Here is a 13195-nt window from a genome sequence, read left to right as displayed (position 1 = left end):
CAATCTTCCTGGACCTCAGGTTTCCTAATGTGTAAAATGAGAGGGTTGAATTTGATGACTAAGTTCTGTGACCACCTGTGATCCTAACCAAGTCCCTTCACTTTCTTGGGCCTCACTTTCTCCATCTTACAGATGGGGAGGGGACTAGATGGTCTTGGAGGTCCGTTTCAGCTGTACATTCATTATCCTGTAACACAGTAACTGCTTAATAAATGTGTGTTAAATGAATGAATGGAGCCAGCAGCAGGGAACTTTTCCTCTGGTCTCAGAGCATCAAATGTAAATCTCTGATCTCGATAGTGATTTGAGAAAGGCGTATTATACTCTCAGGCCTCTTCCCAGTTGTGTTCCAGAAGACAAAGAGTTGGAGGGGAGGGTGGATAGTGAGCCTTGGAAGGCAGGTTGCCTTCCCTCAAGGGTCAGGGTCATTTTGTGTCCTTTCTTCAAAACACATGGCTGCTTTAGAGAGGTGGTGACCTGAATAGTCGGGAAGACCTGAGTTGGACGCCTGCCTCAGGTTCTTATCAGCTGTGTGACCTTGGGCAAGTCACTTAACTGTGCCTCAATTTCCCCATCTGTAAAATGAGAGGGTTGGAATCTCTGGCCTGTAAGGTCCTTTCCAACTCTAGGATCCTAAGGCTCTCTGATCTGTCCTGTTAAAAATAAAATGGCGAGTCTTAGAAGTACAAATGGGAATTTCTGGTGCCAAATGTGCCTACCTGTGTCATAATGTCACCCAGTGTGGTCCCCATCAGCTGATTTGGCAGACAATGGCCTTTGGAAAATCACCTTGGGGGGGGGTAGAGGGGAATTATACAGAGCCAACTCAAGCTACTGGTTCTAATTCAAGGGCCAGAGAGAGGCTTGTCAGAGTTCCTTTCTCAGCCCGAGTAGGAATAGCAAAGAGGAAGAGTCTGAGAAAACTTGGAACAAAGAGAAAACCCCTTCGTTGTGGGTTTTTCACAGAATGGGCCTTTATTTTTGCTGCTTCCCAAATCTGGGAGGTGGGAGGCACAGAACGATGCCAAGCATCAGTGACTGTACAACTTCCATTTTATTATTATGTGTGCTTTTATAGGATATAAATAATGACAAAATTACAAAATTTATAACTGGAAGCCCAAGCATATTTACACATATGATTCTGTTGCAATGAGGCTATTATTTGCTTAGCTCCTATACAATTTCCTTTGGGTACCATATTTCTTTTTAGTGTTATTTTTACTGTCAAGTGACTACATACATATCGACAGTGAATAGGCAAGATATGTACAAGGAACTCTTCTGTTCAAGTAATTTAATAACGGTATTAAAAGTTTGTATCACTCTGAGCTATAATCAGATTCAACTAAATCATACTCATTGACCAGTTCAAAATGAAGTTCAGTTATTCATCTTTGGCATTCACCAAGCGATGAACATAACTGAGAAGCTCAGTTAGATTTAAAATAATGTTAATTAATTAAAAAAAAACATTAAGACAACCACACAATTTATCAATATCGCTATAATGAACTTCAAAGTGATTCACAATTTGACTGGTTAGAACAATATACAGTAAAATGCCAGTTTTGTCTATAATGATATTGTATTGTATTTTTTTAATAATTCAGTTCTACATAAATATACATTATGGTATCATACAAATACTCCACAGAGACATTAAAAAATTAAAATACCTTAAAGAAATGTAAGTAAATTTTATTTCATCAAATAGTAAGCAAATGGTCAATTCTTTTTTTTTTTTTTTGTGGTTCATTTCAAGAAAAGAGTTTTATTACTTTGGAATTTCTTCTTTTTAGTTTTTTTTTTTTTTGCATGTGTTTCATTTTGTTGCTTTTTTTTTTTTAGAAAAAAGATTTTTGCAATAGAATTTTATCAACACTTTCCTCAAACACTGTTTCCACCACAGAAATCTCGATAGCAAGGTCCCTAGGTCCCAAATGTGTTTTTTTAATACACGCCATAAAGATTTTAAAAAATATTTGCAGGGTTCACGGCTATCGGCAACATCCTCCATCTCAATGCTAGCTCTTCATAGTGCAATGACTTGCCTGTTTCTGATTTCTCTGCCTACACAGAGCAACTTGTGCCCCTGTGGCCATGGCTGCTCCATTTTTTTTTTTTAGTGGGAGCAGCAGAGATTTCATTATGCAAAATAAAGCAGAAATATCTTGTAACATTTAACCTCTGTTCCTTATTGTCACATCAATGAGACATTCTTTTAATAAAAATATTTAATACAAGAGACACATCTGTGCATAAATTCCTCTTTTTTTTAAACCATTCTTAAATTTTCCGCTCTGTAATAGGATTAAAGGCCATCTTTATAGGCTATCATGACACAATTGATGACGTAGAAAACCCACAAGTATAGAAATTAGGAAATGGAATTTCTTGGCAATTGTTGGGATTTTTTTTTGTCTGCCTACAATAAATGATAGGTAGCAGTTCAGTGAGTGTACAAATACTATGTGGCGCAAGGTCTTTTCTGATGTTACTTTAAAACTGCCAACAATGAAAAAGAAGCCCACACTATTATATTCTTCGGCAGTATTAGAGACCCTTTTTAAAATGATAATAAGAAGAATAAAAAGTACAATCTCCAAATAACCAACCAAAAGAGAGCACGGTGGCAAGAGTCACTACAAATGCCTCATGTGTGGGGGGATTGGGGAGGCCTGGCATAGTAGGATGGGAAATGGGGGGGGGGCTCTCAACTCCCTCCTCTTATGGATTGCAATGGGAAAGTCTTGGATGCATTCTTCGGTCATTGGTTCAGGAAGAACATTGCCAGAAATAGCTGGTGCGCAGGGCCTTTTGTGAGTGACAAGGCCATGCGTGCAGCGCAGGCTTCCCCATTGGCGGGGTGGAAAGGTCGCCACAAAGGAAGGCTGGGCTGTGACTGCTTGGAGTGCAAGGCACAACAAGGACGAGAGGGCGGTTTAGTATCAGAAAATTGTAGTTTCATACTTGGTATTTATTCCCCTTTTGGCTTCCTGTCCCGGTTCTACAATCCAGGGTAGGTTGGCGAGAGTCTTTTGTTCCGAAGGGTCTATCTGCTTTAAAACAAAGACAGATGGGTATTTTTACTTCAGGTATCCTCGAAAGGGTTGCAGCTCACCATAAACAAAGTACTTTCCACCTGAAAACTTTGCTAGGTAAATAATGCAATTATCATTATCCCCATTCGATATATGTGGACCCTGAGGCTCAGAAAAGGATCACAGCTTTAGAGCTGGAAGGGAGTCTTTTCACAAATGAGGAAAATGAAGCCTAGGGAGATGAAGGGCAGCCAGGTGGCAGGGCCTGGGAGTCCGGAAGACTCAACTTTGTGAGTTCAAATCTGGCTTCTGACACTAGCTGTGTGACCCTGGACAAGTCACTTTGCCCTGTTTGCTTTGGTTTCCTCATCTGTAAAAGGAGCTGTGAGAAACAAATGGAAATCACTCCAATATCTCTGCCAAGAAAATCAGTCATGGAGAATCAGATACTACTGAAAAAAAAATGACTCAACAATGGAGAAATGAAGCAACTTGGCCCAGGTCACACAGCTGGTAAATGGCAGCTTAATTTGAACCCTAGTCATAGGATGATAGGATCATAGATTAGATTAGGGACCTCAGAGGCCATTTAGTCCAAGCCTCCTCATTTTATGCAGGATGAAGCTGAACCTCAGGGAGATTGTGTCTTGCTCCAAGTCACAAAAGGAGGAAATATCAGCAGTGAGATCTGAATCAAACTGTGCCATATCACTTTGTCCAATGCAAAGGGTGCCGGACTAGATTCTGAGCTAGGATTTGAACCCAGTTCTCACAGATTCTAATCTCAAGACCCTTTCCCTTATGCCTCTCTATGCAGATCAAGATTCAATCTATATCTGCGAGTTCTCCTGGGAGACATGCTGGAAAAAAAAGTCATTTTGGACCAATTCTATTGCAAATCGAGATTTCAGTGAAATGATTACATAAAAGAAAAATCAAAGGCTATAAAAGACAGTATCAGGTTGGTGACATTTCCTGTAATGTTGGGGTAGAAGAAGAATGGGATCCCTGTGGGGCACCATAGTACGTAAGACTCCTCAAATCACTGTATCATTTTTGGGCTGTTTCCTGGTCTGTTGCATTATTTCATTTAGAGGGGTGGGGATAGGAGGAACAGATGGTGAGCTACAGTGTAAGGAACATTGGATTTGGATTTGGTTTACAATCCTGGCATGGCCACTCTACTTACTACCTGCAAAGGTCAAATGAAAAGATTTGACCAACTGACTTTTGAGGCTTCTTCCATGTTTCATCCTGTTATCCCTGATTCCCTGAGCTGGAAGGCAAAGACCTGGTTCTTGCCACTAATATGTTCAGGCAAGTCTCCTTAACCTTTTTGGGCCTCAGTTTCCTCATCTATAAAATGAGAGATTTAGATCAGAGAGTTTCTGCTCATTGCTCAAACTCTGATCTTGTTTGACCAGACTGTGCCTCAGTTTCCCCAAACTACAAAACAAGAGGGTTGGAGTAGCTGACCTTGAAGGTCTCTTCTGATCACCAATCCATGATTTTATTTGTGGTTGCTCTGATGGCCTCCAAATCAAGTCTCGCTCATGAATGAAGGTGAGTTTTCACCAAGGTCATTCCTTGTTCGTTTTGTATTTGCTGCTATCGTGAGGTTCCGATCGCTGCTTCAGGGCTGTGGGATTTGTGTCCATCTGGCCACCTTCAGAATATGTTTTGAGCTATGTACCTACAAGGCTGCACTGAAGATTATATATATATATATATATTTCAGGAGCAACTAAATTTTTCTCAACAAGAAGGAAATGGAGCCGAGGGAAATTAATGTGAACAATGACACCAGTTGTGTGTGTGTACAGCAGATAGGACCTTGAGGCTGTGAATGCATACCAATCTCCATCCTCCATTTTCACAGTCCCCGGTGGAGGCCCTTCAATGAATATTCTATCAGCCCTTATGCCACCCAATCTTTTATGTTCCTCAGAAAGATGTCTTGAGGGACCCGATTAGTGTTGGATGTAGGTACTTGGTATGAATAATTTTATCAAGCTAGCAGTGAAAATGGGCAGAGAGGTGTAAGGGGGAAACCAAGGAACACACAGAAAACTTGCTAATCATGTATCAATCCATCTCCAAGGCCTCAGAAAGGCTGCTGAACTGTGTTGGGTTAGCAGGAATCTTTAATTATTACCAACCACTAACTAGGGAAAACTTTTCCCTGAGGCTTGGAAAGCATGCGCTCGAGAGTGTGTGTGTGTGTGTGTGTGTGTGTGTGTGTGTGTGTGTGTGTGTGTGTCTATGTCTATGTACATGCAGTGATTCCAGATAACAGAATCCTCGGAACTTAGAGTTAGACCTGGAAAGGAGGACCTCAAAAGCTATCCAGTCCAGCCACCTCATTTTACACATGGGTAAGTGGAAAAGGTGGTAAAGCAGAAAGCACACCAGTGCTATAGTCTGGGCCTGAAGTCAGAATCCTGCCCCTGATGCTTGATAACTGTATGGCCTTGGGGAAAACCACTGAAACTTCCTGGGGTTCCGTTGACTCATCTGTAAAATGTGGGATTGGATTATATAGCCTCCATGGACCATATGTTTAGAGGATTGTAGATTTAAAGCTGGAAGGGACCTGGGAGGCCCCTTAGTCCAGGTTCTTATTTTATACATAAGGAAACTGAAGCCCAGAGAGGTGACTTGACTAGGGTCACACAGGTGGGCTTCTAGATTTAGAAGAGAATGGACCCTCCAGATCATATAATTGAACCCTTTCTTTTGGACATCATGGATTATAATGATGGCATGTGAACAATGCCAGTGCTAATTGAGGAGGTGAAGTGAAGGGGGAATATATGTATGTCTAAAAATGCCTTGGGAATGGCAGGATTTGAACTCAGGGTAATGTAATCCCCCTCCCCCAGTTCAGTACTCTCCTCATTGCACTGCACTGTTGTCTCTATGGGGGTGCTAGATGGGGCTCTGGTTAGGGAATGGACTTGTGATCTCATTGCTGTAGGATACTCCCTCTGCCAATGAGTTCAGTACCTTCTCCAGAACATAGTTTTCAAGAACTTCCTACAACACTCAGACTCATCTAGGGTCTCACAGCCAGGATACTTCAGAGGCAGGATTTGAAACCAGGTCTTCCCGGCTCTCTGTACACAACTCCTTGCTGCTTCTGCTAGATTGAGAGCCTCCCAAATATGGGCCACTCTTACCAAAATAAGGCCTTTCAGGAGTCAGGAGACACACAAGAGCCTTTTAGGACCAGCCCTTTAGGGTATGTATAGAGGGGAGGAACATTACTGAGGAAGATTGATGGAGAAGTGGGAGGCCCACACCTGCTGATGTGTCTCACCCCAAAGCTATAGGGTTTTAACCCAGTGGAGCCTTCATAATTCAATCAAAGGAGGCTAGGGGATGCAGACAGCTCCATGTTAGGTAAACTGAGCATTCTCAAAACCGGGTCACAGGGTGCATCTGCTACAAAGCACATCCAAGCACACTTTGGCAAGCCTCACTTTGTGCAGAGATGTGAGTTTTATTCTGGAAAAGGAGGCAATTACACTTGGATTCCCAAGCCAGTGATTTTTATATTAGATTCCCCCAGGCACCGGATGAGGTGTGTGGTGGTTTTAGATTCAGGCCAATAGAGAAAGCTTTGAAAATTTGGTTGTTGTCACTTATTAAGGTGGATATGGGACATTGGAGAGAGAATTAGCCCTGGGCTCCTAGGCCTTGGTACTTGCTGCCTGAATGACTTTGGGCTAGGCACTTAACTCCCTGGGCCTCAGTTTCCCTAGCTATAAAGTGAGAGGGTTAGATTAGATGGTCTCTGAGGTTTCTTTCAGGTCTGGCTCTACAGTCCCATGTGTCTCCCATAGAATGGAGGGATAAGCATGAAAACTTTGCACTCTCTGCTCCATTTCCACTCACACAAACGCACATAGACATGAACACAGATATACATACCTATACAAAATATACAAATGTATATATGGACATATAGGAAGAGCAGTCCCATGCTGATATTATGATACCTAAATCCAGCCTATACCAACCATATTGCTAAAGCCTCTACATGCTGATAACAGAGGGCAACTCAGTGTGCAAGTATATATTAAAGACCTGCTGTGTGCCAGGCAGCTAGAGTGGTGCATGAGATAGAGTGCTGGGACTGGAGTCAGGAACACCTGAGTTCAAATGTGGCCTCATAGCACTTATTAGCTCTGTGACCCTGGGTAAGTCACTTAACCTTGTTTACCTCAGTTTCCTCATCTGTAAAATGAGCTGGAGAAGGAAATGGCAAATCACTATCTCTGCCAAGAAAATCCCAAATGGGGTCACAAAGAGTCAGACATAAGTGAAAATGACTAAACTAAACAACAATGTGCCAGGCGTCGATGAAGCCATTGGGCGTACATGTACGAAGATGGATTCAATTCAAGTCACTCCAATGATCACTTGTACATTCATTAGCAACTGTAAATGAGGGCCAGACACATGATGTTTTTACCAGCACAGGGTAAAGGAAGGCTGTATTTGGAATGAGAAGTTGACATTTATTTATGCTGTGACTTGGATCAAGCCACTTTACAACTCAGTTTTACTTATCTGGAAAATGATGGGATTGGACCATGTTGCTTCTGGGGTCCCCTCCAGCTTAGACCTATGAGACCATGATCTTTTTAAATCACTTCACCACCCTGGGCCTCAGTATTACCTCTGAGGTCCCTTCTGGCTCTAAATCTATGGTCTTCCAAATTAGACTGACACTCCTGAGAGTGCCAGAGGAAAGGTGGAAAGCCAAACTCAGTCAGGCTCTCAGGCTTATAAACTCATCACTAGAAGGAATCTAGGTGAGAATTGATTCTAACTCCTCGAAATCCAGAGCCACTGTTCTTTTCCATGAGGATGGAGGACTCTCTGCATACCACTTTTGCCCAAGGTCATGTGATTAGTAAGCGTATAGCCCTTTCTTCAACAAACATTACTCACTTCTATTAATGCAAGGCACGGTACTAGACGCTGAGCTAGGATTTGAATCCAGCTCTTCCAGATTCTAACCCTGGTGCCCTTTCCCTGATGCTCACTGCCTTCTCACTGCTGAGAGGTAAAGGGGGGAATTATGGGCTCTATCTGTGGCGTCTGAAGAGCACAGATTCTTGAGGAGGGAAGGAAGGGAAGGCATAAACACATGCCTCTAAGGATGGCTTTAGAGACCCCTCCTACTTACCACTGACTTGCGAATACTAACTCGCGGCTTGGGAATGGGCTTGGCGGGTTTGTTTTCGAAGCTTTCTGGGAGCGTTGAGGAATGCCCACCTTTTCTTGCTTGGAGCGCGAGCTGGTAGGCCACTTCAAACGCTTGTCCTAGTGTGAGTATGATTTCGTAGGCTAAATTCTGTTGCAAAAATAAAGGGGGAAAAAAGCATTTAGTAACAGGCCCATTTCAAATGACGAGTTAAAACACTTGGGAACATGGGAGGAGGTGAGCTAGATGTGACCTTGAACTATTTATTTCACCTGCAGTCTAAGTGATTCAGAAAACACCAACCAGAACAGCACATTCTAGGACCAATTTAAGAGTCTGATGAAAGGGATTAGTCATTAATTAGACACCTTAGTTTATAGCCAATGGGGACCTCAACTTGTTTAATGAATGATAAATAATTCTTTTCTATTTTCAATTTAATAAACATTAAGTGTCTGCTGTGTGCAGAGCTCACTAGGCTGTACTAGGCTCTGAGGGAGGAGGGAAGAACAGCTCAGATTAGAGACGTTCTGTATCCTCATGGGGTTTAGAGTTTAATAGTGAGATATCTGTTTTCCCCAAGAGGAAATGGAGTTTTGTAGGATTACAGATAGATTGAGAGCTAGAAAGGACCTCAGAAGTCATCTAGCTATTTGATGCCCTCATTTTAAAGGGGCCTATTCACTGAATGGGCGTTACCTTACTCTAAGTGAGTAAGTGAAAAGGCTTTAGCCTAAAAGGGCCAGGGTCTCCCATTGCATCCTGGGTCCTCTCCATTCATCCTGATGAATATCTGGCCACTGGACCCAGGTGGCTCTGGAGGAGAAAGTGAGGCTGGTGACCTTGCACAGCCCTGCCTCACTCAAATCAGTCAACTGCAAGTCATGACATCCTTTCCTTGATGCCATGGTCTTCTTCGGAAACAAAGGACAAACACAACAACAACAACCCTCATTTTATGGACGAGGAAACCGAGCCCCAGGGAGTTCAAATAACTTATTGAAGGTCACCCATATAATGAGATGCCAAAGGAGGGTGTTTGGAAACATACAGAGAAGGTGCTATGGTCATGGACAGTCTTCGTGATTAGATGCAGGACTTCATTTAATATACTTTCCAGGACAGCACTGACATTTCTTGTCCATCCTCAGATGTTTAGGGAATCACATAATCATCAAGTTGGAAAAGACCTGAGAGTCCCAACCAGAATTGGTGAGGGATGTCACGAAAGCCTCTTTGGTATGCCAGTAACTCAGGGCAACTGGGATGGAGTCAATTCAATCCAATCGAACAGTGATTTACCAATTCCCATGGGCCAAGTGGTGGTGGTGGTTGTTGTTTGTCCTTCATTCTTGAAGAGGACCATGACATCCGAGAGGTGATGCCATGACATGCAAGTGAATTGAATTCCAGTGAGGGAGAGCTGTGCATGGTCACCAGCCTCACTCTCTCCTCCGGAGCCATCTGGGTCCAGTGGCCAGATATGGATCAAGATGACTGGAGGTGGCCCTTGTGGGCCAGGTGAGGCTATGCCAAAAAGACAAAGATAAAAGAACAAACAGTCCCCGCCCTCAAGGGGCTTACCTTCTCCTGAAGGTGAGGTGGGATGGGAACAACTCAAATGCAGATAAATCAGTGCAAACAAGATACAAAGTAATTACAAAGTGTGAGAAGCAGAGCAGCGTATCTGATAGGGAGACAGCCTTGAAGTCAGGAAAGTCTGGGAGATAGAAACCCTGGGTTCAAATCTCAGCTCTGCTACTTACTGCTAGTATGACCTTGAGGAAGCCACTTCAGTTCCCTAAGACCTCAGTTTCCTCATCTGTAAAATGGGCAGCGGGGTGTGTGTGTGTGTGTGTGTGTGTTTGTGTATAAATGACCTCCAAGATCCCCTTCCAGCTCTAATTCTGTAATTCTGTTTCTAGATTTCGTTAGGGGTTCCCTCCAGCTTGAATTCTGGGATCCTATGATTAGGTGGTCTCTAAGGTCTTTTCCAGATAGAATCCTATGACTGTAACCCACCCGATCTCTCAGTGCCCCTGAGTAGCTCTAAGACTATAAGCTATAGGCTAGTTACCAATGTGCCTTGGGAGAGGGAATCTCCTCACTGGGAGTTCCCCACATAGATGAGGTCACCTGTAAGGACCAAAAAAGTACAAAGAAAATTGGAGGGGAAGAGGGGGAGGGGGGGGAGAGAGAGAGAGAGAGAGAGAAGGAGAGGGAGAGGGAGAGGGAGAAAGAGAAAGAAAGAGGGGAGGGAGAGGGAGAGAATATGAATATATGTGTGTGTACAAGGAGAACTCCATGCACACACCTGGGCACTTGACAAAGCCTCCTCTATTTTTGGTCTCTAGACATGGGTGCCCCTGGGTTATGTACTGTTTGCAAGCAAAGGGGAATATTTCTGCTGGATCCTCAGGGTGTAGAACAAGTCCCATACCTGTATGGTGGTAAGGAAGTTATCAAGTTGGTGCAGTGGCTAGAAAGCACTGGACCTGGAATTGGGAAAGATTTGAGTTCAAATTGAGGCTTAGAAACTAGCTAGCTGTATGACCCTGGACAAGTCATGTAGCCTCTGTCTGCCTGAGTTCCCTCATTTTTAAGATGGAGATAACAGTAGCATCTACTTCTGAGGGTTGTTTGGAGGCTAAAATGGATGATATTTGTGAAACGTTTAGCAAACCTTAAAGTGCTCTATAAATGGTGGCATTATTAATAATCTTATCAACAATCTCCCAACCCCCCTTCTTCCCACATGCACTGGAGAGGGTCCTCCAGGGGAGTATGGGGCCTCAACTCTTTTCTAACACCTGCATCTAAATTAAAACACAACCAACATTTTGCCTAGGAGAAAGGCATTAGTCACTCAGACACGATCAGCTGCAGCAGCAGGCATAAACATACTGTGGAAGTGCAGCCCAATGAAGTCTGCATGACTAGACATTTCCTGGTCTCCCTCTGGCCAGATTTGGCATTTTATGGCCACTTTGGTCACAGCATCATCCCCCTTCTGAACTTTCACTGACATTTCTTAAAACAAATCAAATTAACACTTTTTGGATAGCTTTTGGGTATTTTTTCTGGCAAGTTCATGGATTGAGAATTGGAGAGGATTGGAGAAGCCACGTAATCCAACGACCTCATTTTTCAGATAGGGAGGTTGAGACTTGCCTAGGGTCACACAGCTAGTTAATGTCAGAGGTGGGCTATGAATACAGGTTCTTGTTCTCAAAAGCCACTGCTCTTTCCAGTGTACAAGGCTGCCTCCTCAGCACCTTCATTTCCAAACGTACATCTTCTCTGCTCCCCTCTTAAGCAAGCCATCTTTATGACAACAAAAAAAGGAAGAGAGGGAAGTTGTTCTGCATACCAACACATCCACAGAGCCTGATGGTGTCTGAACTGTTCCATACCCATAGTGTCCCACCTCTGCGAAGAAGTGGGGGAAGGGGAAAGAGTCTGGACCTATGTTTTCATTAATGTGGGCAACTCAAAGGTGAGGAAACTCTCTCTACCAAAGCAGGTTGGCCCCTTCTTTGCAACTTAGAAAGTTGTTTAAGTGACGTGTCCAGAGTCACACAGTTTGTGTCAGAATTGGGGCTCCAGGGTCAGTTCTCTGTCCACTATGCCACTGTGCTTAATGCCAAATGGCATTTTGGACCAAGGCTCTGCTGATGGGCTGTCCTTGATGACATTCAAGTGGATGTTCTCTTTTAGAACTAGGAAAGGATACTCTCCCACCAAACTCTCCTAGGACCACTTACTTGCATATAATTGGTGCTTCCTGGGTTACAAAGAATTTTCCCCAAAACAGACTTGTGAGGAAGGGAGGGCAAATGTTATTGCTCCAGTTTTCAAAAGGAAGAAACATAAGCTTAGAGGTTCAAGGAATCTAGTAGCTTCCTGTTGCTTATAGGCAAAGTCCTGAAGCCTACTTTGCCAGATTAATTTCCCATTACTCCTCTATGAATCACAACCTTCCATCTGTGCACCTGTAGGCTCTTCCTCTTGCTTGGAAGGTCCTCCCTTCTCTCAGAAGCTCCAGCTTATGTGCCATTTTCTAAGGGAAACCTGTCTTGCTCTCTCCTCAAATCAGTGTGTGTACGTGCATGTGCATTTGTGTGCGTGTGCGCGTGTGCGTACATGCATATGTGTGTGTGTGTGTGTATGAGTGATGTATATGTAGTCAGGAAGACCTGCGTTCAAATCCAGTTGTGAGTATGTCCTAGCTGTGTGGCCCTGGGCAAGTCACTTAACCTCCATTTACCTCGGCTTCCTTATCTGTAAAATGGGGATAATAATGCACCTACTTCCAGGGTTGTTGCAAGGATCAAATCAGATAATATTTGTAAAGTGCTTTGTAAACCTCGAAGTGCTTATGTAAATGTTGGGTGCTATTTCCACCATGTCAGGCTCCCTTTGTGGCCTCACCACTAGAAAATAGAAGAGCTGGGATCTGAACCCAGGTCTCCTGAATCTGAATTTGATGCTCCAGTCACTATACCACATTTCACTTCAATTTTCACCCTCCTAGAGGAAGAAGTAGGAATGGAACAGTGTAAACCATTTCCTTTCTGAAATGGAAGCAATGGAGAGAACTGTAAAGGTGCCTTAATGTAAGTGACCCATGGAAAATGGGTTCAGATTTTAGTGAGGAAGACTGAGGCTAAGGAGGGAAGAAAGGTGAAGTTGAAAGAGTTCTGGGGTCAGAGGCCCTGGGTCCAAATCCTCCCTTTGAGGCTTTCTATCTGTGTTGACCTCAGGGAAATCCCTTCCTGGGCCTCAGTTTACCCATCTGTAAAATATGGGCTTGTTCTATATAGCCCTGATGGGATATATATCTAGAGGCCATCTAGTTATAGGATTATAGAAAGGAGTTTTAAATCTTTGATTTTAGGATCCTAGGCTAAAGGTAGAAGAGATTTTAAAGACTGTT

General features: G+C 43.3%; 1 protein-coding gene across 8 annotated transcripts in view; it reads right to left on the bottom strand.

Moving 5' to 3' along the window:
* Positions 1–13195, bottom strand: part of LOC118850410 (ankyrin repeat and sterile alpha motif domain-containing protein 1B-like) — a 121803-nt gene that overhangs the window by 14163 nt on the left and 94445 nt on the right. For 3 of the 8 annotated variants that reach the window (XM_036759780.1, XM_036759782.1, XM_036759774.1), the window contains 2 exons: positions 8242–8409; positions 2265–3062 (listed from right to left, as the gene is read on the bottom strand). In XM_036759780.1, coding sequence (XP_036615675.1) covers positions 2952–3062; positions 8242–8409 — 279 coding nt within the window. In that variant the 3' untranslated portion in view covers positions 2265–2951. Of the gene's footprint in view, positions 1–2264; positions 3063–8241; positions 8410–13195 lie in introns of those variants that run through there. The other 5 variants (XM_036759781.1, XM_036759775.1, XM_036759778.1 and 2 more) reach the window with 4 other exon arrangements.

The sequence above is a fragment of the Trichosurus vulpecula genome, chromosome 5 (assembly GCF_011100635.1).
Source record: "Trichosurus vulpecula isolate mTriVul1 chromosome 5, mTriVul1.pri, whole genome shotgun sequence".
Lineage (NCBI taxonomy): Eukaryota > Metazoa > Chordata > Mammalia > Diprotodontia > Phalangeridae > Trichosurus > Trichosurus vulpecula.
Note: the sequence above shows the minus strand (reverse complement) of the source record. Positions and strands in the feature narration are given on the sequence as shown.